Genomic DNA, 23,380 nt, shown 5'->3' on the forward strand with positions numbered 1-23,380 from the left:
GCACAGACACTTACAGCTATTGTTCAGAACAACTGAAAGACTAATAACAATTAGAAAGCTGTAAATAAAACCGAGCTGTTTTTTTCCTCCGACAACGCAAGGCGATCAGATCTGTTGCATAATAGAAATCAGGAAGGCTGTCTGGCAGGCAGCCTTAAGAAGAGAGGAGCTATCTCAATTTCTCTCACTTAATCTTGGCTTCGCGTCAGAAGCTGTGTAGCAGTGCAGTAGAATGGGAGCCCGGCAAAAGCTTCGCCAGTGAAACGGCTGGTGCTCATTGACTCTCGCTATGTGGTGATACCTCAGCGATTTCTCGAGCTGGATTACCTATTGATTTTCCTCCTTTCTTGCCTCCCAGGTTTACTCGGCTGGACGTTGTGTGTGTTTGGATTTCTCAAGGATTCTCCCCCGATTAACATGGATGTCCCACCATTCCTTGCAGTTGAAGGTTGCTCCTTGGCGCAGTGAATGAAGAACATGCAGGGATTGCTAATGGGTTTGGGAAGCGTAGACTCTCTCTTCTCTCTGTGACCATGCCGTGATCGTGTCTGAGGGCCATCAGTTTACTTATTCTCATTCTCACCTTGCCGAGAAACCTGACGGCTTAGAAGGGGGAAGTAAGGCTGCGCGTGTGTGTATAGAAACATCATGAAGATTATTTCCCCTATTCTAACTAATCCAGTCTTCAGATGCACCATTAGACTCCTTCTTTGCTTACTGTGGATTGGATATTCTCAAGGAACCACACATGTATTAAGATTTGGTAAGATTTCTCGACACTTTTTCATTGTGCGTTTCAGCCCGAATGCGATTTACGTAGGATTGACTCCTAAGGGGGTGTTGGGGGACAGCTGGGATGTGCTATCGGAGTCGGGCACCGAAGTCTCTGTGTATTTTGCATCCGGAGGCATGAATTGCTGTGTGTTTTTTTCTGACGCTGCAGCTCTTTGTAGCCGTAGTAACGGCACGATGATGATAATTATAATAACAATGGAGAGAAAAATGACTGGCAAACGCTTTTGCCTAAGAGGCTGCGGAGCTTGCGTGGCTCCCTCATAATGTACCTTATTTTGTTTCCATAGTAGTGGAAAGCACAGTGCTTCATCAGTTAAAACCTGTCAAGTAGTTGTTAAGTTTCGGCCGCCCGCCTCTGCTCCATCTGAGCGGATGTCGCACGGGCGCGACGCTGTAATCCTCGCTCGGGGCTGGCTTCCCGCTCGCTTGCCTCTTCTCTGGCGTTTAGGGTTAGTGATGGTTTGTTCCTTGTTCCACGCTTGTGAAAGAATCATTACGTTACGCTATAAAAACAAGGCTCTTCTATGTGAGAAAAGTTGCATGAGTTCCAACACCTCCCCCCTCAACGAAAAGAGAGAACAAAACTCATAGATCAGAATGAGATTTCCAAGAAAGCTGAGAGTTTAAAGTCTGTCCTGTCTGAACCGTGAAACTAACCTCAGCAGCACTGACCGTGCGCGCATTTGTGTATAAGTGCATAAGAAAACAAGCGAGAGAGACGTTCCGGCCACCATGCCTGCCCTGTCAAAGTTTTGCAGTAGGCAGGGACAGGGCGGAAGGGAAAGTGAACCTCACTTCCTAGCCGAGGTGTGCGGGCCGGGAGGGCTGCGGTCCCGGAGGAGTGGGCGAAACGTGGAGGGAGTGGGCAACCCGAAAGTGGCTCCCCCGGGCAGACGGCAGCCTCGGTGCCTCTCACCCTCGCACGACCGCTGGGAGCTGCAGCAGCCTCTGCATCTCTTTCCGTGGGGCACTGAAAACTCTCGTCTTCTCCCGGGAGTAGTGTCTCGGTGTGTTTCTAATTTTGTTTAAATTGCGGCCGGGGGGCGGGCCCCGTGCTCACTTTTATTTGGAGGGGAAGATTAGTAATGATTAAAAAGTCACCAGCCTGTTACTGATCTCGTGTGCTGAATTCCTAGTAGCACTTATTTTCTGCTTCCATCTGGTCTAAAGGTGGTGCTTAAGGCACGTTGCTCTTAGCAACCGTCTTGAGGAATGCTTGTTTCTTTGGACATGGCTAAGTGAGTCCGTATATCATTGCCAGGTTGATTTTGCATTCAGTCTGCTCTATAATCATGGCTGTGAAATTAGCACCGGAGCTATGTGATGTAGCACAGTCCAGTTTGGGCAAACTAGGATTCGTGACTGGTGCCAAGGGTTGGACCTTTGAATTATTTTCAAGCGTAGCTGTTGTGTGTAAACAAGCATCTTCCTGGCCATATTACAACCAAGAGGTGAGCTTTCCTCCTTTTCCATCCTCTCTGAATTGGTAATCCAGAGTACCTACAGAGCTACCCTGCCGAGCAGGGTTTGGGAGAGACTTGAACAATAAATGATCCTGAGACTGGAGGTGGTACAGTGGGACTCTGCCACCCTGAGTAACCATGGTCCCACATGCACTCATTTTTCTAGGCTAACTTCCACACTGCCCTCGGGTCACACAGTCAGGTAACAGGGTACACTCACTCCATTGTTTGTAGCAGCGAAGACTGAGTCTGCTTCTAAAGCACAGAATGATTTTTCTGGTCTTTAAATTGTCACCAACCCAACTGTAAGGCTTTGAAGCAGGGAGTGGTTGTTTAGCTAATCTTAGTATGAAAAATCTTAGAAGCAGGAGAGCTGGAGGAAGACTTCCCCCTTGCTCAGCTGGGCCTGTTGCACATTGCCTCTTTAAAGAGTCTGGACTGAGCCTGGTCCAGGTGTGCAGTGACTCTGTGACTATGAAAGATGTCCAGCTCCTTCCCCAGGGGTGACAGCTCCATGCAGGGCATGGTGGGAAGGAGGGAGGATCTTTGTTTATTTCTTGAGAGGAGAATATCCCTCCGCCCCTATCTCCTTTGAGTGTCCTTGAGACCGAGGGCTGGGATGCCCATCTCTGGCTGCGGATTACTCCCCAAGCAGCGAAAGCTGAGGAGTTCCCTGCAGAAGGCAGCCTGCCAGCCCCCGCTCTTCTTCCTCAGCCAGCAGTGCTATGGCAACAGGGGAGATCTTGGAGCCTGCCAGAGCCCCATCCCACTCATTCCTCCTGTGCAAATTAACCACCATGGATTCACATTGTCCTTCCCACGGCTTCTGTAATTGTTGGGACTAGCCAGCATCTCCTTTCTCTCTCTCAAGGTATCTTTTAGCAACCACACAGGGAGCTGTAGCCACCTGGGATGGCACGGGTTGCTTCTGCCCGTGCTTCATGAAGCAGGCACTGGGAGAGGTTGTGCAGTGTCTCCATTTGCACCCAGCCCCGTGTCTGTTGCTGCCAGAGTGGGACAGCCAGGTGTGCAGGCATCGCATCAGCCTCACCAAAGTGATACTCTGCTTCATGTGGTGTGCGAGCAGCTTCCCTCTGCTGCTCCTGAATGGCTTCCCACAGGCAAGCCCTGGAAAAGCAGGAGGCTTGTGCCCACCATAGCCGAGGGTTTCTAACGGGAGCTATAACAATTGCTCAGTTAAACTTAAGCCCGAGCCAGTGCTGTGCATATCAGGCCAGGTCCCAGCCTGGCGAAGGAGGATAGCAGCCTGGCGAATGAGAGATATTAGTCTTTGCTAAGTGTGATTGAAGCCTTTTCCTTATTACTTGGCACCGTTAGAAAAGCCCAAATCTGTGACCGTCGGCGGATCCCCTCCATTATCGGGGACCGCTTTTCACAGTTCTCTTATTCCGTGCCTCTGTGCAGTGGAGGAACAGACCCAGGACAGCAGCTCCCAAGAAACACTAAGTAGTGGAGCCGGGCTGGGCCGAGTCGTTCCCGAGCCCCATTGTCGCCGGGTCCCGCAAGCCCCCTCGCTCCTGCCTTTCCCCCCCTCGGGGCACGCCGGCACTCATACGGCTGAATGAGCGAGCCATTAAGAGCTGTTAACTACCAGTAACTCTCCACCTGAGTTCACGCAAACCCATTTCTTCTCGCCCAAAGCAGTAAGAGGCCGGGCTGCTTAAAACCCCTCTTTTCTTCCCTGTTCCTATGTGGTGCTCTTTGAACTCCATAGTACTCTAAAAGGTTCTTCTTTATTTAAATTACCCCTTTCGGGCCTTGTCTCTGCTACTGAGAGCAACGCGGAACAGAACCCTGCTCGTCTTTCCTACGGCAAAGGTTGGTGAGCGGGACGGGAAAGCGGTTTGGCCCTAATTCCCTCTCAAGTTACTCAGGTGAAAATGTGTGAAAGATCAAGGATCTTCCCCAGGGAGCTCACAGACCCGATAAGGAGGATATAAAGAAAATTAAAGGTCCATAGTCTAACCTCTCTGCTAGTTTGGTGTTGCAGGCGTCTGCGGTGAAAGCTAGCTTCAGGCGGATGGAAAAGGGGTGTAGGTGTTGTGGGATGGAATGCATCTTGAAAAAGAAGGGGGGGAGGGGAGGCAGAGTTTAAAAGCAAAAGAAAGCTAAGACAAAAGAGGTGGAATACTTTTCAAGGAAAGATGGTGTTGTACTCTTCCAGGAATAATTTCCTACTACTGATTCCTGATTTTACTGATTTTTTTTTTTTTTTTTTTTTTTTTTCTAGAGAGAAGGAAAAACAAAACTAACGCATCAAGCCATTACAAAAACTAGCATTTTCCCACTGTCCTTCGTGAAGCAAAATAATAAGAATAGTTGCAAAATAGAGCTATGTATGGTCGATAGCGTAATCTGTGAGTCTGAATAGAAAAAAAAAAAAATAGAACAACTGGGCTCCACGGGGGGATCTCAGAGAAGGGAATTACTCTGCACTGGAGAATTCTGTCGTGAAAGTGCGACGCAGGTTTTGTCTGCCGTACTACTTAAATGAGCCCTCTTTGCTCAAAAGGATTGAGTTTATCTACACAGGAATATTTTTACAATGGGGCTCGGCAAAACCAGCCAGGAGGCTGCATCATCGCGTTAGCTGCCTGTGCAGTTGTCAGTGGGGGCCGGCCCATACGTTTCTGTGATTTAAGTGACCGTTCTTATCAGATGGTTGTTAGACACAGCAGAAACATGGAAGAGCAGGGAGAGCTAGCTCTGTACAAAAGGCTTTGCAACCAGAGTTTAGGTGAGAAATGCCCTCTGATTGAGCTGGAGTTTTACTTGAACCTCGATGTGCACCATCTTTCTTTTGCATTTTACGCTGGCACTTTTTTTTTACTGGAAGGACATAAGCTTTCTGCGTATGTTTAAATGGCAGAACGTACAGACCTGGCTTTGATCAGATCGAGAGTGTGATCAAAATCTTCAAAGCAAATACTTGTAGTAGTCCTTAGAGGTCTGTGTGTTGGTAATTCCAATATATAGAGCCAATGAAAATTTTACTGCCAAGGACAAGAAGCTTTAAATACACGTTAACATCCACACAGAGAGGAGTTCAAAATCGGTCTTACGAACAGCAACAGAAATCTTTGAAAGAGGAATAAGGTTAAGAGCCTCGGGAAGGCAGCAAGAAGGTGAGAAGCATTGTTATTGACTGCTCTAGATTAAACGGCACAGAGGAAGATTTCAATTTGATAACGTCACAGCCCTTCCTGTTTTTCTTTGCTACTTCTGCTGACAATTTGGTAAGGTAATTAAATTGGCTGATTGAAGTCACAGTGGTCATGGAGCGATAAAGACCATTTGGATTTAATGGAATTTAGAAACAACAGTGCACTGCACACAACTCTTACAGAACGAGAATTTTAATGACTCATTCAGGGTGCTGACTACATAGAACGTCCTGGATGAGTTTAATTGAAAGGGCAAAGCAGATTAGCTGTATACAGTCTTTTTTGCACTAGATAGGGGAATTAGAGTTATCCCTTTAAAAGACTCATTATTGCATTATCAAGATTTAATGTAGGTTAAGAAAGCTTTCATCTGTGTGGGCTGTCTGGAATATCCCCAGATCCTTTCAACCGGTGTTTGGAACACCAACTGCTTTGTAAAAGGATTTTCACACAATTGTCTGATAGATTAGGTGGTGAGACGTATAACTCACTTCATTCTGACTGCTACCTGGCTTTTGAAGTGATGCAGAGTTCAAGTAATACCTTACATTTGAATGTGGTCGTCGAAGGGAATGGTATCTGTCCCTGGAGATAAGAAACCAGAGAAAAAGAGATTTGCCAGCATTTTCTAAACTCAAATATTAGGTAATTTTATTTATTTACTTTATATAAGGGAAACTCCACTTGCTTTAGAAAAAATTAAACCAAACATTTTCTACTTGTTGCAAAATAATTGTAGATCTTTGTCCCTAACTTAATTTACTTTTTTTTTTTTTTTTTTTCCTTTGTTTTTACCTTCACTCACTCCAGTCTCTTCCTGAGGAGCAATTACTAGAAGTTCTGCCAATAATTCAAAAGAGAAACTAGAAAGCGCCTTATTTCCATACTCCTCAATCTGCAAGGCAAATTAATGTTTCCTGAATAAGCTTTTTATAATGTTAGGCTGTAATGTATGTTGGAAGATTAGATTAAACAATATGATAACATAATACAATTGTGCAGTCACATCTGAATTGGAATATGCAGAATCAAAGATCACTATCATATTAATACTTATAATTTTGTACTTTTTTTTGCTCCTTTATTCTTCAGTAATAACAGTCTTAGGTTTATATAGTGCCTTCAGTTTAAACAGCCAAAGCTTTCAGTAATGCAAAGAAAACAGAACAAACATGTAATGATCACTATTTCAATTACTGGAGCTCAGCCAGCTCTGGATAAACTAGACAGTGTTGTAATACTATGTAAAACACTAACCAGAAGTTCAAAAAGTGTATATTTAATTTCATTAAAAGGTAAATCTCAATTAAAACCACAAATCTTTTTTTTTTGTGTGTGGAATAAAAAATTAGAGTTGACCCATAGATGTGGTGCTGATCCACAGGTGTGGTGCTTAAGACTGCTCTTTTTACATCTGCTGCAAATGTTTTCAAGTGATTTGTATCAGCCTGGATGTAGACTTCCTTGAAACTTATTACTGAATAATGTTTCCAAAGTGCTATTGAAATAGAAGAGGATTTCATATAGGATCATATTTGGTAGCTATGTTTATTTAACTTTCAAACAATTAAACCTTCTTAGCTTATATATTTCTAAAGTGTTTCCTCTTCTAGGTCTTTTTGCTTGGGCTAAAGGAGAGTGCTGCTAGTATTGTGACTACTGGGATAGTCTGAAATATACCTACGTTGTAGCCTTTGAATAAAAATGCTCATCCATAGCTGATAATATTTTGTCATTGACACGTCAGAAGGTTAATTCATAGGCCTTATAGAATTTTATTTTTATATTTGGGGAAATGCATTCACTCACGTTTGGTAGAAGTCTAATTTATTATGTTTGTGTTTACATTCCTAAACTTTCAAAATTTGGTCTTCATTAAAACAGTTATCTGGATTTAAAAGTCAGTTAATATAGGAATGTTGAAGATATCTGTTGATATTTCATTGTGAGAAAGTCCTTGATCGCCAGTTACTAATTCTTACACATTAGATTCTATAACACTGATGGAAGAACAGTTCAGGGAGAACTTAATATGATTTCAGGAGCTGTTGTTCAGGTGACTTAATGAATTTTCTAATTCACTGTAGGCTGAATATCTTTTTTTTTTTTTTTTTTTTTTTAATTAAAAAAAAAAAAAAAGGCTAATACTTCAATGTGTGTCTCCAGTGTTTCTCTATTGTATAAACAGTAAAAATAATCTGAATTCGAAAGGTGTAGCTAAATCTAGTACCAAATGATCCACGCTGTATTTTAATATGGATGAGTGGAAAAGGTAATGATTTACTGTTATGAGAACCAAACATTTTTAAAGAAAAATACTTTTTTTCTTATGTGATTTCTTCCCTCTTCATTCCTCCATTTATTTATTTATTTATTTATTTTTAAATGGGCCAAAGCTTTTAAAGGCGCAGTGTAAACCTAGCCAGAAGGGGAACATAAATGATATCTTTCTATTAATTTTTGGAAAGTCTTGGCTTTCCAAACTTTCTGGTAAACTGAGTGAAAAATTAAAACATGAAAGGACGCATCTCTACCTAAAACTTGGTGTAAACCTGTTTTAAACCAGCTTTTATGCCTCCTTTATAGTATGTGGAGATTGAAGGATTAAACTAAGTTGACTTAGAGTGGACAATACTTACGTTGCAAATGTTAATCTGGATGAACCCTGCAGTTCCTGACATCGACCACCATCTGGAGGAAATGGAGGTGGATTGAGCAGGGTTCTCTTGCCATGTGCTGAACTCAAATTCTCAGGTAGAAACTTAACATGGCAGGATAAATTTGTCAATGAGTCAACATCCCGTTCTTGATGTTAAAATTAAAAAGCAGTGAAACAGAATTCTCACTCTTCTAAAAACTCACCAGAAAACAAATGATGTTTGTTTTCACAATAGATAATCAAAGTCAGACCTGTACATAAGGGCTTGTTTGTGAATACTTGTTTTTATTTAACTAATTACTGAAGTTTATTGAGTAAATTTTATCAAGCTTGATTTTAAAGATGCAGAACTACTTCAGCTTTGGGAGAGCTTGCCATCTTCACATTTAGCTTTAGTATCTCCAGTAAAATATTTCAAATTAAGTGTTCTATTTCTGTGAATACAAAAATAGTTATTACTTTAAAGTGTTTTTTGTCATAAGATAACTGACTGAATTTAAAACATTTTTATTAAAATGCTCATTCATGTGCATATGCATTCTTACTAGGCAATAATCTGGGTGAAATTACTAAGAGTTGCTATATAATCTAATATTTTGGCATTTTCTCCTTCTCTAGAAGCTAAATATATACAAGTTATATCAACTATTGAGCTAAATATGTATCAGCTGTATAAATCAGCTCATATTTGTACAGTTATTTAAAAATTACAGAATTAGAACACAAGTTGCTGAACAGTCTATAGCAATAAAAGAAATAATAAGAAACAACAGTAACCAAGATACATCTGCATCAAATACTTGAGTCTCACATCTCAACATTTTAAACTGTTTTTCTTTCTTTAAAAAAAAAAAAAAAAAAAAAAAAAGTGATCAACTATTTGAAGTTTTTTCGTTTACAGTTCATGTAGGAAAACCATGAAGAAAGTAGGGTTCTTTTAGGCAAAGGCAGAACATATCTTATATTTCTGCCTATGCTTACTGTGTCAGTACTTGATCATGACTCAGTATCAACTCCTTACACTGTCAGAAAGACAGATCCTTTGGTATTGCTAAGTGGATTTAAATTGTATGTTTCTATATCACGTGGGATATGAAATCTGTGTATACTCAATGAAGTTTCTTATAGGCTAATTATTTACAGGTACATTTCATGGGTCACATATTGAAATAAGATACCTGTAGTGTACTTTAAGTGTAATGTTTTCTAACTTCATAGAATGGTCTGCGTTGAAAAGGATCATCCAGTTCCAACCCCCTGCTATGTGCAGGGTCACCAACCATAGACCAGGCTGCCCAGAGCCACATCCAGCCTGGCCTTGAATGCCTGCAGGGATGGGGCATCCACAACCTCCTTGGGCAACCTGTTCCAGTGCGTCACCACCCTCTGAAAAACTTCCTCCTGATATCTAACTTAAACCTCCCTTGTCTCAGTTTAAAACCATCCACCCCTGTCCTATCACTATCCACCCATGGAAACAGTTGTTCCCCCTCCTGTTTGTACACTTTCTTCAAGTACTGGAAGACCACAATAAGGTCTCTCTGGAGCCTTCTCTTTTCCAAGCTAGGCAAGCCCAGTTCCCTCAACCTTTTATCATAAGCTAAGGTCAGTGATTTACATTAGTGCAAGAGAAGTGAGAGTCAAATATAAGTTGTTGAGCACTGTTCAGAGTAAGAAAAGTTTTAGATCATTCTAGTGTTAAAGCTATCAATCATGTTAATATCCATATAAATTTGTTTATTGTAGGTATATGCATTGCTTTGGATAAGTTGGTGATAGAGTATTTGTGCTAAGATGCATGAAGAGATCCTAAGCTATGTTAAATGATGCTTGTTCTTCAAGTCATGCTATTTATGCTAGTCCAATTAGCAAAGGATCTCTTTTGAGAATCTCTTTCCTTGATTTTTTTTTTCCCCCAATTATCTTTGAAGATCACATTACACTTTTTCATAGTTTAATTTTCATTTATTTGTTCTAATTTACAATATTTAACAACATATTATAAACCAGATGCAACATAATGGAGAATTTTTTCAAGCAGAGGCTTTTTAAAATTATTAGTTTTTTACATCTGGAAAGAGTGTACTCACTGAACAAAGATATTGTGGTCCAGTGCTAGCAATACAGCTTGATTTGCTGTTCAAATACTGCAAAACAATCCAAAACTTTGTGCTGCTGACAAGTATACATGATTAATAATAAAGAACATGAAGATGACACAGTCAGAAGTAAAGTTTAAAGGAAAAAAAATCATTGTTATTCAGCAACATTTATCCTATGAGGCAGGAAATCTTTAAAATATATTTCATGTTACCTACTCATTAAGGAATTAGGTATAAGGTACATTAGAGAAATTAAAATTATGCAAAGTACTTAAAATCAGGAAAATTAATTTGTTCTTCAAATGCTGCATCATAGTCATTTTTTATGTTTGTTAACAGGGACATTTGTGTTCACTTTGCTACACACATTTCACTCATTTCAGTATCTGAAAGTTATTTATAAAATTTATACAGAACCTCAAATAAGTTATTGGCCTGCATTCAAGTATTACACACAAAACTCATTTTTCTTGCTTCATGTTGTGTCGCTTAACAAAGATCAATATTAGGACTCGAAGCTAGGAAATCTAATCTGTAGAATTATTGCTTATTTGATTTTTACTCTAAAACACTATTTACAGTTCTCATGACTTACTATACTTACAAAATTTCCTGTACCCACATGGATATGTTTTTCATTCAAATTGAAAGATTTTTCTATGTAATACATGCCTATATTTTTAAATCTAGAGTTTCTGGTGTTGCATAGCACCCATATTATAAATCTTTCTAGTCCGTGTAAGAATTAACTTCAGATATTTCACAGTTTGAAGCTGGTATTTTAAAAGAAAGGTGTGCAAAACAGGGCCATTGACTAGTCAGATCTAATATCATATAAATATGGATTTATTCTTTCTTTGAAGATGGTATGTTTAGTACTGAGGGCGTATGTCTCGCTGATTTTCGAGAGCTGTGCTTTTGTATCTGTCCATTTTCAGAGAAGTGTGATTTTTGGCTGACAGTTTTTCAGTACTTGACTCTGTGACTTGAGTGATGGGCTATTTTAAATACTACTTGGTCGTGTCCTCAGATATCCCTGATTACACTATTTTCTCTTCTCCCCTCACCCATTCTCTATATGCATAAAATGTATAGGCAGCGTAGAGGTAGTTTGAGAAAGCTATAGGAGTTGAAAATGCAGCATATGGAAAGGAGCTTAGTGTAGTTAATGAAAAAACAACACTAACAAAAAAAACCACCGAAACATGTTTTACATACAAATAAACCACATAGACTATGCAAATAGTAGAATTTTTCTTTCTGTTTGTTCACAATTAAATATGAAGATGTTACTTGATAAAGTGATTCAGTAATATCAAAAGGACTATTTTTTTGGAGGCTAAGAATTTAATTCAGAGTTTACAAATCTCTTTGCTCATTATTGGATATCTAGCATAATGCTTACATGAAGTACAGAAGCATAAATCAGTATTCTATTCATGCTCAGATCTGATCTTCTCTTAGTAGTAAAGGAAACATACTAGGATGTAGGTCCAGCAAGTGGCAAGCTATGCGTATGCCACATGTGTAAGCAGCTGAGGGAAGAAAACAGAAATTTAGGAAAGGTACATATGACTTCCTTTCAGCACTGCTATGTGTATTTGTTTGGATGTTCCCTGAGAAGAAAAACCCATAAAATGCATTGTTAAGGTTTATCTCTTCAGTCTTCGGAAGACTCTACCATTCACAATATTCAACATACCTGCAGAAATTTACTTCATGACTGTGATATGGCTAAGAAAAATATGCCCAAAATGCATTAAATCAGATTTTCTAGTATCTTTTCAAACCTACCTAACCAGAAAAAAAAAAGAAAATCACATTTAAAGATCAAATCAGAGTTAGCTAGTCACATCTTCAGTATTATGTTTGTGACATTTTGTGTCTAGACATTGGGTGTTTATGGCATAGCATTTGTTGAAACCTAAGATAAGAATATACCATATTCTCATATAAACACAGTATGTATTGCTTTCCTGAGCGTTTTCCACTCTTTTCATTGTGACATGGTGCTTGAATTGTGTACAAATATTGCATCTTGCTCTCTTGTGCGCACAGGAGATCTGCCCTCATAGATTTCTTTTGACTGTTAACTTACAATTCATTAGAAATTTGCAGTGAATGCTTTTGGGAGTCTTTTTTTTCCAGCTACTACAGACCATTCCAAAAATCTTTTTTTTTTTTTCTTTTCATTTTGGAGTTGCACAGTGTACTGGCTTCTTATTCACCAAAGCCCATCTGTCAGTTATAAATACAGAAAACTAAAAGCTGTTTATCATCTGCTCTTCTTTAGATGTATATTTACAAAAGCAAGCATCAACATTTTCATTAATCCATATTAATAGATTATTGAACTTTTGATCGTAGGCCCCCTTATTTCTAACAGTCATTTCAGGGCAACAGTGTATTTGTGAATTTAACAAAAGAACTAGGTAGCAACAGTCTTACAGTTGCAGGCCTGTGTGAATGTATGCATATACATTCATTTTCTTGCATGGTTGCCTAAATGTAGGGGGGAAAAAAATAGTAGAATTTCTCCTTTGCTGGAGTTGTTTAACATGAAGTGGGAGAATTGCCTGAGGGTACATCAGGGGGTCTTTGATGGAAGGGCTGATAAGGACTATCCATCTGCTTCCTGACAAGTAGTGTGAGTATGGGATAGCAAGGGGTTGTGAAGGTGGCAGAAATTATTCTCACATGGTGTTATCTTTGTGAACATTTTTAAAGTGCTCGTGAAAACAAACAAACAAAAAAATCATGAGGAATGTCATGAAATGCAAAAAACGCACAGTCAAGCATATTCATGAAGTTTAAAAAAAAAAAAGTTAAAAAAAAAAGAAAAAAAAAAAAAGAAAAGAACAGTTTAGAATATGTTACCCTAAAAAAGTAGAGCTAAATTCTGTGAATGGAACTATGGGCATATGTATGCATTCAACAACACCATCATCCAGCCCCAGCTGTTAAGAATTTGGAAAATTCTTGCTATCACATCAACTTGATTTTAACACAGAACAATAGTAGTAGCAGAATCTTCGCTTAGTGTGAACTCGCGTCTTCCTCTGCACTAGAACCAGAGGAAGTACTTGTGCTAATACTGGCAGGTATATCTAGAAGTACTGTAAATCAGAAGATTGTATTAAAGTTGGTTTCTGCTGAGCTTGGCAGCCTACAACTATGAAACTACAATTAATCCTCAGGCAGTTTTTCTGGCCTCCACTGTACCAAGCTATGATGTGTTGAGGACCAACACATAGTTCTTTGTTGGGCAATTAGGGAAACATCTGAAGAGGGAGAAGATCTTCATTACTGTCATATCTGGTTAGGTACAATTTCCACAAAAGCTTACCCACATGAATAAATTTAGAAGTATTGTAAATAGTTGGAAAGTCTGAAGGGATTTTATTACCCTGATTCATCCTGTTTAGCCATTATTTTTAAAGACAAGAAGCAGAACAAAGTGATTAAAAATTAGCTTATGTATTAGAGTTCGTTTACTCTGAAGCTGAAGTCATCCACGGAAGATCATGTTGCCTATCTTGGCAGAAAACAAAACTGAAAACCAGAAAATATTGGCTTTTCTGTCATCCTAAAGAGAGATAGTAGAATGAGAGGAATAGTGAAAGACAGTAGTCTGAGTGTTCGTGAAATATTTTGCAGCTGGAAAAGATTGAGCTGTTGAACAAAAGGATTTTCTGTCAGGGCTGGCAAAGGAAATGAATACACTGAGATTTTCAGATGTGTATTAAGAATTCTAAGACATATTATCCTTAGTATAATATTTTATGTTTGCAGTGTGATTCACCTAGAACTTAGAAAGGTGATAGTTTTGTTTTTGTTCTTTGTTTTTTTTTTTTTTTTTTTTTTTCTTTTAAAAAATATCCTTAGAGTACTTTATAATTGCAGTTTTCTAAATTAAGTTTTTTTATATTCTTTGGAAATATGTTGCTTTTCAGCAGAATGTAAGACTTTTAGACACTCATTTATCTTGATTTACATCACAGGCAAGCAATTTTGCAGAGAGTTTATTTCAGAGCTAGAGCTAACATTAAGATTTCTATAAAATGTGCAAATTTTGTTTTTAATTGGTTTATCTGGCTTGTAGTAGATATATATATATATATTATTTTTAATTAATTTATTTTATAATCTTTGCTTCAGTGGGAAATAATTCCCTCCTCTCATATAAACACTGTCATGAGCTATACAAATAGGAAGCAAATGGGACAAAACCTTTCAAACCTTATAAGTTTCCATTTTCAAAAAATGTGTTAAATTGAATGTGCTGCAAATGCCTTTGGTAATGGGCTTCAGGCATGCTATAACTTCGTGTAAGTGTATGTATCCTTTTCCCTGATCTGGGCCTATATGATTCAAAATATATCTGTTTTATGTTTCTCTGTATCAGATTTAATGTAGGTATAATCCCAATTTCTACAAAAAGAAATTTTATTAAGAATTTCAAAATGAAACTGACAGTAGATGATGCCTGTAGAGCTGTTTTCACTGTTACTTTCTTTTAATATACAATGTTATTAAGAAAGGACCTGATGAAAATGTAATTTTATCGTATGAATATATTTATTTCTAGAAAAGTAGAAAATCATGAGCAACAGAGGGAGGAGACTAAGTAATGGTTCTTCTTTTGTTCTTTTTTTTTCTTTTTTTTTTTTTCAATATAATTTATATATCTTCAGACAAGATATTTTTAAAAGAAAAAAGATACACCAACAACGAAAAATAAAATGACGTTATTGATTGCCAAGGAATGTTCTGGCCTTTATCTTTTCAGCAGTTTAAGAAAGAAAGGTCTACACTGGACACTAATAGCTACTTTTGGCTCTATAAATCCCTGCATAATTATGGAAAATGGGATAAACAGAGAAGAAGTTGTGTGATTGCATTGCTTCTTTCTTTTCCTTTACATTTTGATTGTTGCAAGATATTGCAAACAGGGTTGTGTGTGTTGGAAAAATGGATCTTTTCATGTTACTTTATAGCCAATCTTATGCTCTCCATAAAACGCATCATCATAGAATATAAAAAGTAATGTCAGTGAGCTACTGGACTGTTACTGGAGATTAAGATAAAGCAGGTGAAGAAACAGGTAATACAGTCTCCATACATGGATGAGATAATGGGAATCGTTTAGATAATGTAGAGGAAAAGGGAATTTTAAAATACATGCTAAAAATATCAAGTGGTATATGGCAAGTAAGTATATAGAATAGAAATAAAACAAGGCAAATTGAGCAGTTGGCAAAGCAGTATATATCCAAAGGTGAGTATTCAGTTCTGCAGTGAACAATATTGTGGAAATGCAGTTCTAGAGCAGCAGCATCAAATATATTTGTGAGTACAATGGCCAGTATATCTTATTTTTGAAGTACAGCATCTCACTCTTCAAATAATGTTATTGCAGTGTTTATTTCAGAGTAGCATTGCTTTAAAAGCTTAAAGTTATCCTTAGAAGGCCTGAGATAAAATACTGAAGAGTTTGGAGTATTTGGCTAATCTGAGGCCTGTGCTAGCAGTGGAGCTAATGGCCTATTGAAATGAAGACATGTACACAATGGTACTCCTAGTTACATAAGCTTGTATCCAACTTTCAGTTTCTTATATTGCTTTTCTCAGAAGAAGAGAGAGTAGAAATGTGAAAATGTTTCTAAGAAACTTCTAAGTAATTTGATCTTATTCATCACTTAAAAAAATGTTTATTTCCTTCTGAGCACTAACTGTAGTGAGTTACATACTGGGAACATACTGGGAAAGTACTATTATAAAAGCACAGAAACTGGAAAACATGGTTTTGTATTGCAGTCAAACTCATGCTGACAAGTATTCCTGTGTCACAAAAACACATCTATTGTCTGTTATTAGAAAAATAGATCACTTTCATCATTACCTCATGGTAAGAAAGCTTATTCTTTAAAATTCTTTGTAAACACAATAATCATATTTTTAACAGTAGTAATTTTAGAATGGTAGGCTTTCACATGATAAGATATATAACACAAAAGCAAACACAGAAAATTTTGAAATTTCCAAGTGTTGCTCTTCAAAGCTAGGAGGTAGTCATCTAATACATTCATATTATCTAATCTCTCCCCACATTATGTACACATATGCATAATGTAATATTTACATTTAGTCAAAATGACAAACCAAGCAATATTATTTTTGCTTGCATATAAAGCTAATCTATAAAATAATTGCTGTGCAATTACCCTGCAATTTTTGTTCAATAATTTTCAATTTTAATTTAGAAATTTTGAAGCTATTTTCTTTCAAATCTATGTGAGCTTAGATTTTTTTTTTCTGTTGTTGTTGGTTTTCATATATATATTTTTCTAATCCATGCTATAAAGTAATATTTCCTTGTGAAGTGAAATTCTGTGAGCTTATTCTCAATTTTCATCATCAGGAAACCATAAGCAATACTTCCTCTGAATATGACTGAAATCTTTTTCTTTTTGGTAATTATGTTTAAAACAATCTTTGCGGAGTTTTCCTAGTCTCTAAGAGAATATTTGAAAGGTACTTCAGATTAAGTAGAACAGTAAATTATTAACATATTAACTGTCACTGAAGAACTCACTGTGTAGATATTGTGAAAGAAGGATGTCATAAAAGGTAGACTCAGGCATTCTTTTGCTCATATATGGAGCTTTCAAGAACAGTCATTCAAGAAACGTAGTGCAAGAATTCTGCATGAAAAGTCCCAAAGGTCTTTAGCACTGATTACAGTAAACCCTGCAAATTAATTTGTATAATGTATATTAATAGTAAAATTAAAATTGTGAGGTGGAAATTCCATGACCCAAGTTACAAAGTTACCAAGTTACAAACCAGAAATGTGCAGTTTGGTGCTGACACTGTGTATCGTTTGAGATACGACAAATGAGTTCTCTAAAATGCAGAAATCATCAGCTAAAGAAGTGTCCATCAAATCTTCAGCTAAGATCAATGTTAAAATCATTGATCCTGCTATCCAAAATTAATATCATATAATCTAATCATTTCTTATTTATTGATTATTTTATTTTAAAATAATAAATGATTTTGATTTGAATCATTTAAATAGAATTCCTTATACTTAATATGAAGATGATTGCTAAGGAAAATGCAGCTACAAATAATACTGGAATACTGATTCTAGATTCAATTCCTTTTTTTCTTCTGAACTGGTCATAAACTGTCTTGTTCCCCCTTTCCAATTAATAACGCAATGAAGGATTGCACTGATGAAATGAGAGACAAAATATTTGCTGTGTCTCCTGTGTTATTATATTATTTTGGCCAGATTTTGTAAGCTTAGTAAAATGAAGGCTATTGCAAATGTATTTATTATATGTATTATATGTATTTATTATATTTATTATATGAGCCTGGCTCCACCTTCTTTGCACCCTCCATTCATGTGTTTATAAATATGGATACGATCCCTGCTGTGCCTTCTCTTCTCCAGGCTGAACATCCCCTGTCTCTCTCAGCTTTCCTCAGTGGAGAGGTGCTCCAAGCCCCTCATCATCTTTGTGGCACTCCATTGAACTCTTTCCAATATTTTCATGTCGCTCTTATACTTGCCCAGAACTGGACACACTGCTTTAAGTGTAGCCTCACCAACACTGACTAGAGGTGAATGATCACCGCTCTTGACCTGCTAGTGATTTGGCCTAATACAGCCAAAAATACCATTAGCCTTCTTAGCAGCGAGAACACATTGCTGACAATCTGTCCTTTGCAGGTAATAAATGAAGCTTACATTTGTTTTAAGGAACATTTGACTTTTTCCTTTGTCACTAAAGACAACATGAAGATGAAAATCATAAATACATCACATCTGTTCAGAAACATTAAGTGCTTAGAAAAGGAACTCACTACATTTTTAAATATATTTCAGAGAAAAGTGGATAACGTATTCTTTATTGACATATATACATTACATTATCAGTTCATAGACTTTGTTCTTAAAGAAATTGTAGAACTATTATTTAAATTTATCATCCTAGAAGTCAAAATTTTCCTCAAGAAAACTTCAGATTATAATTTGCCAATTTAGAATGCATTTTAAGTATATTTCTGATTCTTGTTCATCAACATTCTTGATGAATGGGGCTACATTTTAGTTCATACAGGATTTGGTACCAGTACCAGTCCATCCAACTTAGAGAGCTGGTATGTTGAATTTTGACCACTAGGAGATCAACTATTTCTTTCAACTATTTGAGTGTTTTGTTGGTGAAATCCCCTTCTCACAGGTGATTTTTTAACTAAATTAAAGATATAGAAAACTTATTTTTGTGGCCAATAAGGAATGTAAGAGTTGAAGAATTAATTTCTTACCTTCAGTGACAGTCGGGGGATGTTCATAGCATTGTGGAATATGGATTTACTTGATAATCTGTTATTCTTGTTTGTTCTTCTCTGTTTCTGGAGTACTTAACGGTATTTAAATTATAATCTTAGGTAGGTATATGGAACTTTACAACACAAGGTTTAAAAATGAAGGTATTTCTTATATATGATTTAATTTGTATTCTTCCTGGCTGTTAAAGTGGCTGCATCTTGTAATTTATGGGCTTCTCTGGTGTTGATGATGGATGGATAAATTCACCGAGTTTTGATGTCCTTCATTACTGCTAAACATCTTTCAGAACCAGTCTAGCCTGTGGGGGGAAAAAAAACCAAAACCACATCTTAAAAAATATATATATATATCTATATGTATATATAATCAGTTCATTTGATTCGACAGTGCAGTGCTGTTTGAAATAGTAGTTTTGAATTATCTGTGTCCTGTTTTAAATCTTTAGGATAAGTAGTCATTGATATATTTACATTTTATTCCAGGCAAATATGGACACTATTTCACTTCATGCACTTGAAATTAAAGTAAATGTTATTTTGAAGTATATATATCAAATCAAAACAGATGGATCTACAAACAAAGCATATGGATATACATATGCTATAACGTTCTAGAGAATGAACTCTTTGTGAACTCTGATACATAATTGATGAGAAATATAGCATGCTCTTCTGGTAAAGTTCATTTTGTTGACTTTTTATGTCATTGGAAATATAACACACAATTAAAAATAAAATTTTACTTAATGTAAGATATTAGTGAATGCTAATTACTTGCAAGTTAATAAACAGTTGTTTTTTGTGAATACACTCAGTGTATATAGAGAGTATCACATGAAATGAACTTGCTCTTTCTGCTTCAAAGCTGGCTGAAGTGTAGGCAGGAAAAGAGGATATACCTTCAAACAGTAACTAAAATATATAAACATTTTGTTTTCATTTGTAAAATACACTACTATGCTGTATCTGTTTTATAAAACAACAATTTCCCTGTTATCTTGATTTTGAAACATCTAAATACCCGTATCTCAATATACGCGTACAGCGGGCTGCATAAGTGAATTAATCTTTACTTATAAGGGAAATCTTAGAAAAAGACAATCTGGTGGGATTTTTGCAACACGTTATTTTCCATAAGTAAATCCTATGTTGGTTCACAACATCAGAGGCAGATATTGGTGGTGGAAGTTTAACTTTTCCACCAATATTCCATGACTTTTTGTTGCTGTGTGACAGATGTCAGCAGAGGGGCAGTCTGACACAATGGTGTCTGACGTGGAAGTGTGTTTGAAGCAAAGGCGTGGAATTGAATTTATCTGTGAGGAAAAATCCGTACTCACTGACATTGACTGATGCTTGCTGAACATTTATGAAGACCAGCCAGTGGATGTCACTACAGAGAGGCAATGGATGGTGCATTTCATCAGTGGTGACAGAGACAGTGGGTAACATCTGCTAGTGCAGATATTTACAGCCATGTCATGCAGGCTCTTGCTCATCACTGGCAAAAATACATATCTAATGGTGGTGTCTGTGTTGCAAAATAGTGAGAATTTGTTCTATCAATTAGTGTCATTGTGTTCTTTGTAGTTTGCATGGAAATAAATAAGAAACTTAAGTATATTTTCTTCCTTTTTTTTTTTTTTTTCCTTTCTTTTTCCCCTAGAGGAAGTAAATGCTTTCATACGAACATATTGGTTCTATGGTAAGATACTGGTGAATGTCTACAAGATTCCAGTGGTTAGGTTTCCATTCTGCAAAATGACTAAATAAATGAATATTGCTATACACCTGCAACCACATATTAATAGTTGAGTAATGAATAATGGCTCCTGGACTTTTGTCTTCCTTTTATTTCTAATTCATTTTCATTAATTTCTTTCTTCATTAATGCCACAGCTTTATCCATCCTTTGTAATTTTAAGCTAGAAAAAAACAAATTAAAGAAAAAAAAAAACAGTTAATTGACTTTATTTGCTTTAATGCTGCTAGTCCATATTATCTTCTTTCTTAAATTGAGTTTGGGATTGCCAGCTTTAGGGGTATTACACTGCATTTTGGGATGCTGCCAGCATATCCTGAGCAAATATATTTAAATCAAAACTAAGCTGCTTAAAATATTCATGTTATGCTCTTAGAGTGGTTTAGAGAAATGTGAAACCATTTAAGACTTGCAAACCTGTCTTATGGCAAATATATATTTGAACTGTCAGGCATATAGCCTGAATTGATCATCACTGTTAACTGTGTTTAATAAGGATAGTTTCATTGTTTTATTAGCAATGATACATTCAGAAGCTATTTCATTTCAAATTTGTAGCATAATGCAACTATGTTATTTATGGCATTAAGGAAAAACATTTCTAACTGAAAACAGTTCTGGGAAAGGGAGTATTCTGAAGAGATAAAATCATGCATGCAGAGAAAATGTACGTTTCTTTTGAACCATTAAATACATTTTCTTTATGCATTACACTTTTGTGGATTGCACAGAGCTTTGAATATAAAACTAAAAAATACACTGATTCTAAAGTCGATGTATTTTGTAATGGCAAAACCAAAAGGAAAACAAAAGAAATAGTTATAAGTTTATGTTGCTTTCTAGGGAGAAATTTATCCTGAAAGAAAGACAAATCTAAAAATTTTAAAAGCTTTTGATGACAAAGCTTTGTAGCAACATGTTTAAGTTAGGTACTAATTTGCCTCTGTGCATTATTATTATTATTATTATTATTATTATTATTTTCTACAGTAGGTTCACAAACTGGCCTATGATAATCTTGCAAGAGGCCACTTTTTTTTTTTTTTTTAAGTTCTGTCCCACAGTAACATGAATAAACAGTTCCTGTTAAGGTCAGCTGAGCTTGGTGGAAGATCAGCAATGAAAAGGCAACTGTCTTCTAAGGCAGAAGTGGAACGTTGGATGTCACGGTTCTGTGATTTTTGTTATCGCTATTCCACATCATCACATTATGTAGTGCACCAGGAGTGTCAGAAGATGAGAAATGTACTACAGCTCCCAGAAAACTTTGCTGTTCTGTTTCAGTTTTCCAGTCAGTAGGTGCTCAATCACCAGGTCAAGCCATGACCTAACAATTCCCCAACACCAACTAAGCCCCTTTTCTTTCCTATAAAACTGTTTTTATTGCAGTCCACTTACTTTACTTTCTTCCCAGTTCTCTCCCTCATCTCAGTGGGAAGGTAGAGGTTAATGAATGAATGTTTGGTGCTTAGTTACCTGCCAGATTATACCACTACAGAATGCTATCCTTTTTGTGTTGCTGTTGTGGTCTTGATGTTGATATTCACTTGAGAGAAGCCAATTGTAAAATGATGTGTTATCTTCTCAAGTTTAAAATGTATCAATATTGGATCTCCTGTTAATTAGCAAATAAAACAAAGGCATTGACTAGAAAGTATAGAGCTTATCTATCCAAAGAAGAATAATGCATTCTTATATTATCACATCAGTTTAATTAAAACTAATAGTGTAAATTCACACATTAATTTTCATCCTAACTCTGTTATAATCTAAATCAGATTCCAGTTGTTTCTGCAGTTTAAGGGAGTAGCATGTAGATGAATTTTATTACTGAAAACTGTACGTTCTTAAATTTTTCCTCAGTTTTCTTTTGATGAGCCATAATGTGGACAACTGACCAGATACTGGGTAGTCACGGGTATTTACATTATTGAACTGTGAAACTGAGACAAAATATCTTGTTTATCTCTCAACTAGTCATCAAAAACAGTAACAGGTCATATTTTCTGATTGTCTAAAGGAATATTGCTGAATATTGTCTAAAGGAATATTGCTATAGAATCTAATCAAATTTGTTTTGTGGCTCATAGAACTCTAGATTTATACTAGTGTGTCTGTATATATTTTAAATTCTATAGCATCTCATTATTCTCTTAATTTCAGTGAAATCTTAATTCTGTACATTCAGCACTTCTGGTGCACATATATACCTATCTGCTGCACATATACAAATATCAGATTCTAATCAGCATCTCATGAAATCTTCAGGTACACAGATGTGGATTTCAACCTTGGTGATTCTATTCTATGATTCTCTACTGTCTTTCATTTTCAGTCAAATAACATCATTGCTATCTACTGAGATCTCCTTAGATCTCCCCTGTGCAGTTTCCAGTGGTTAGGTTCCCTAGTTCAGAACTTACTCTCTATCATTTAACTCATGCTCTCTCTTATTTTTTTTATTTTTATTTTTCTATTCATCATCTGTTCACGTCCATATACTGGATTTTATTTATACTAGAGTGTAAATATTTTTGCACTAGTGGTACCTCACCCACATGCTGCATTGTTTTATTACTAGTCTCTGTATTTTATCCTGATGGTTAAGTACTTTGAATGCAGTTGGAAGGTGAAACTTTGTTTTCTCTTTTTGTAAGGAAAGTATTGAACTCATGTCTCTGCCTAACTAGCTAAATCATTTCTCTGCAAGATTCTTATATAAAAGATAGCTGTGAGCACAAGGGAAAAATATGCACATAAATCTTGAAGATGGATCAGGTTTATGAATTCCAGATTATCTCAGGCTTTGCAACTGAAGACTGAAGGAAGGTGTCTGTGCTTCAAGAAGGGGTAGAATTTCAGTTGTGTTCCAGTCAATTCTTATGCTGTGGCAGCCCACCAGCTACTTATTTGGAATGATAAGATTACTAATGCTGATCATCTACTGGCACCCTTAAATTACTCAAGGATTTTAGCTGTGGAATTTACCCTGAGGTTAGGCTCAGATATCCATATAGATCTAACCCTTACTCCTATCTTACTTCCAA

General features: G+C 36.6%; 1 protein-coding gene across 1 annotated transcript in view; it reads left to right on the forward strand.

Annotated features, from left to right (window-relative positions):
• The first annotated feature begins 648 nt into the window (after positions 1–648).
• GRIK2 (glutamate ionotropic receptor kainate type subunit 2) overlaps positions 649–23,380 on the forward strand; it is a 346,262-nt gene continuing 323,530 nt past the window's right edge. The window contains exon 1 of the mRNA XM_042881979.1: positions 649–763. Coding sequence (XP_042737913.1) covers positions 649–763 — 115 coding nt within the window. The remainder of the gene's footprint in view (positions 764–23,380) is intronic.

This window comes from Lagopus leucura, unplaced genomic scaffold (genome assembly GCF_019238085.1).
Source record: "Lagopus leucura isolate 7727_CA_CO unplaced genomic scaffold, USGS_WTPT01 Super-Scaffold_73, whole genome shotgun sequence".
NCBI classification, from domain to species: domain Eukaryota; kingdom Metazoa; phylum Chordata; class Aves; order Galliformes; family Phasianidae; genus Lagopus; species Lagopus leucura.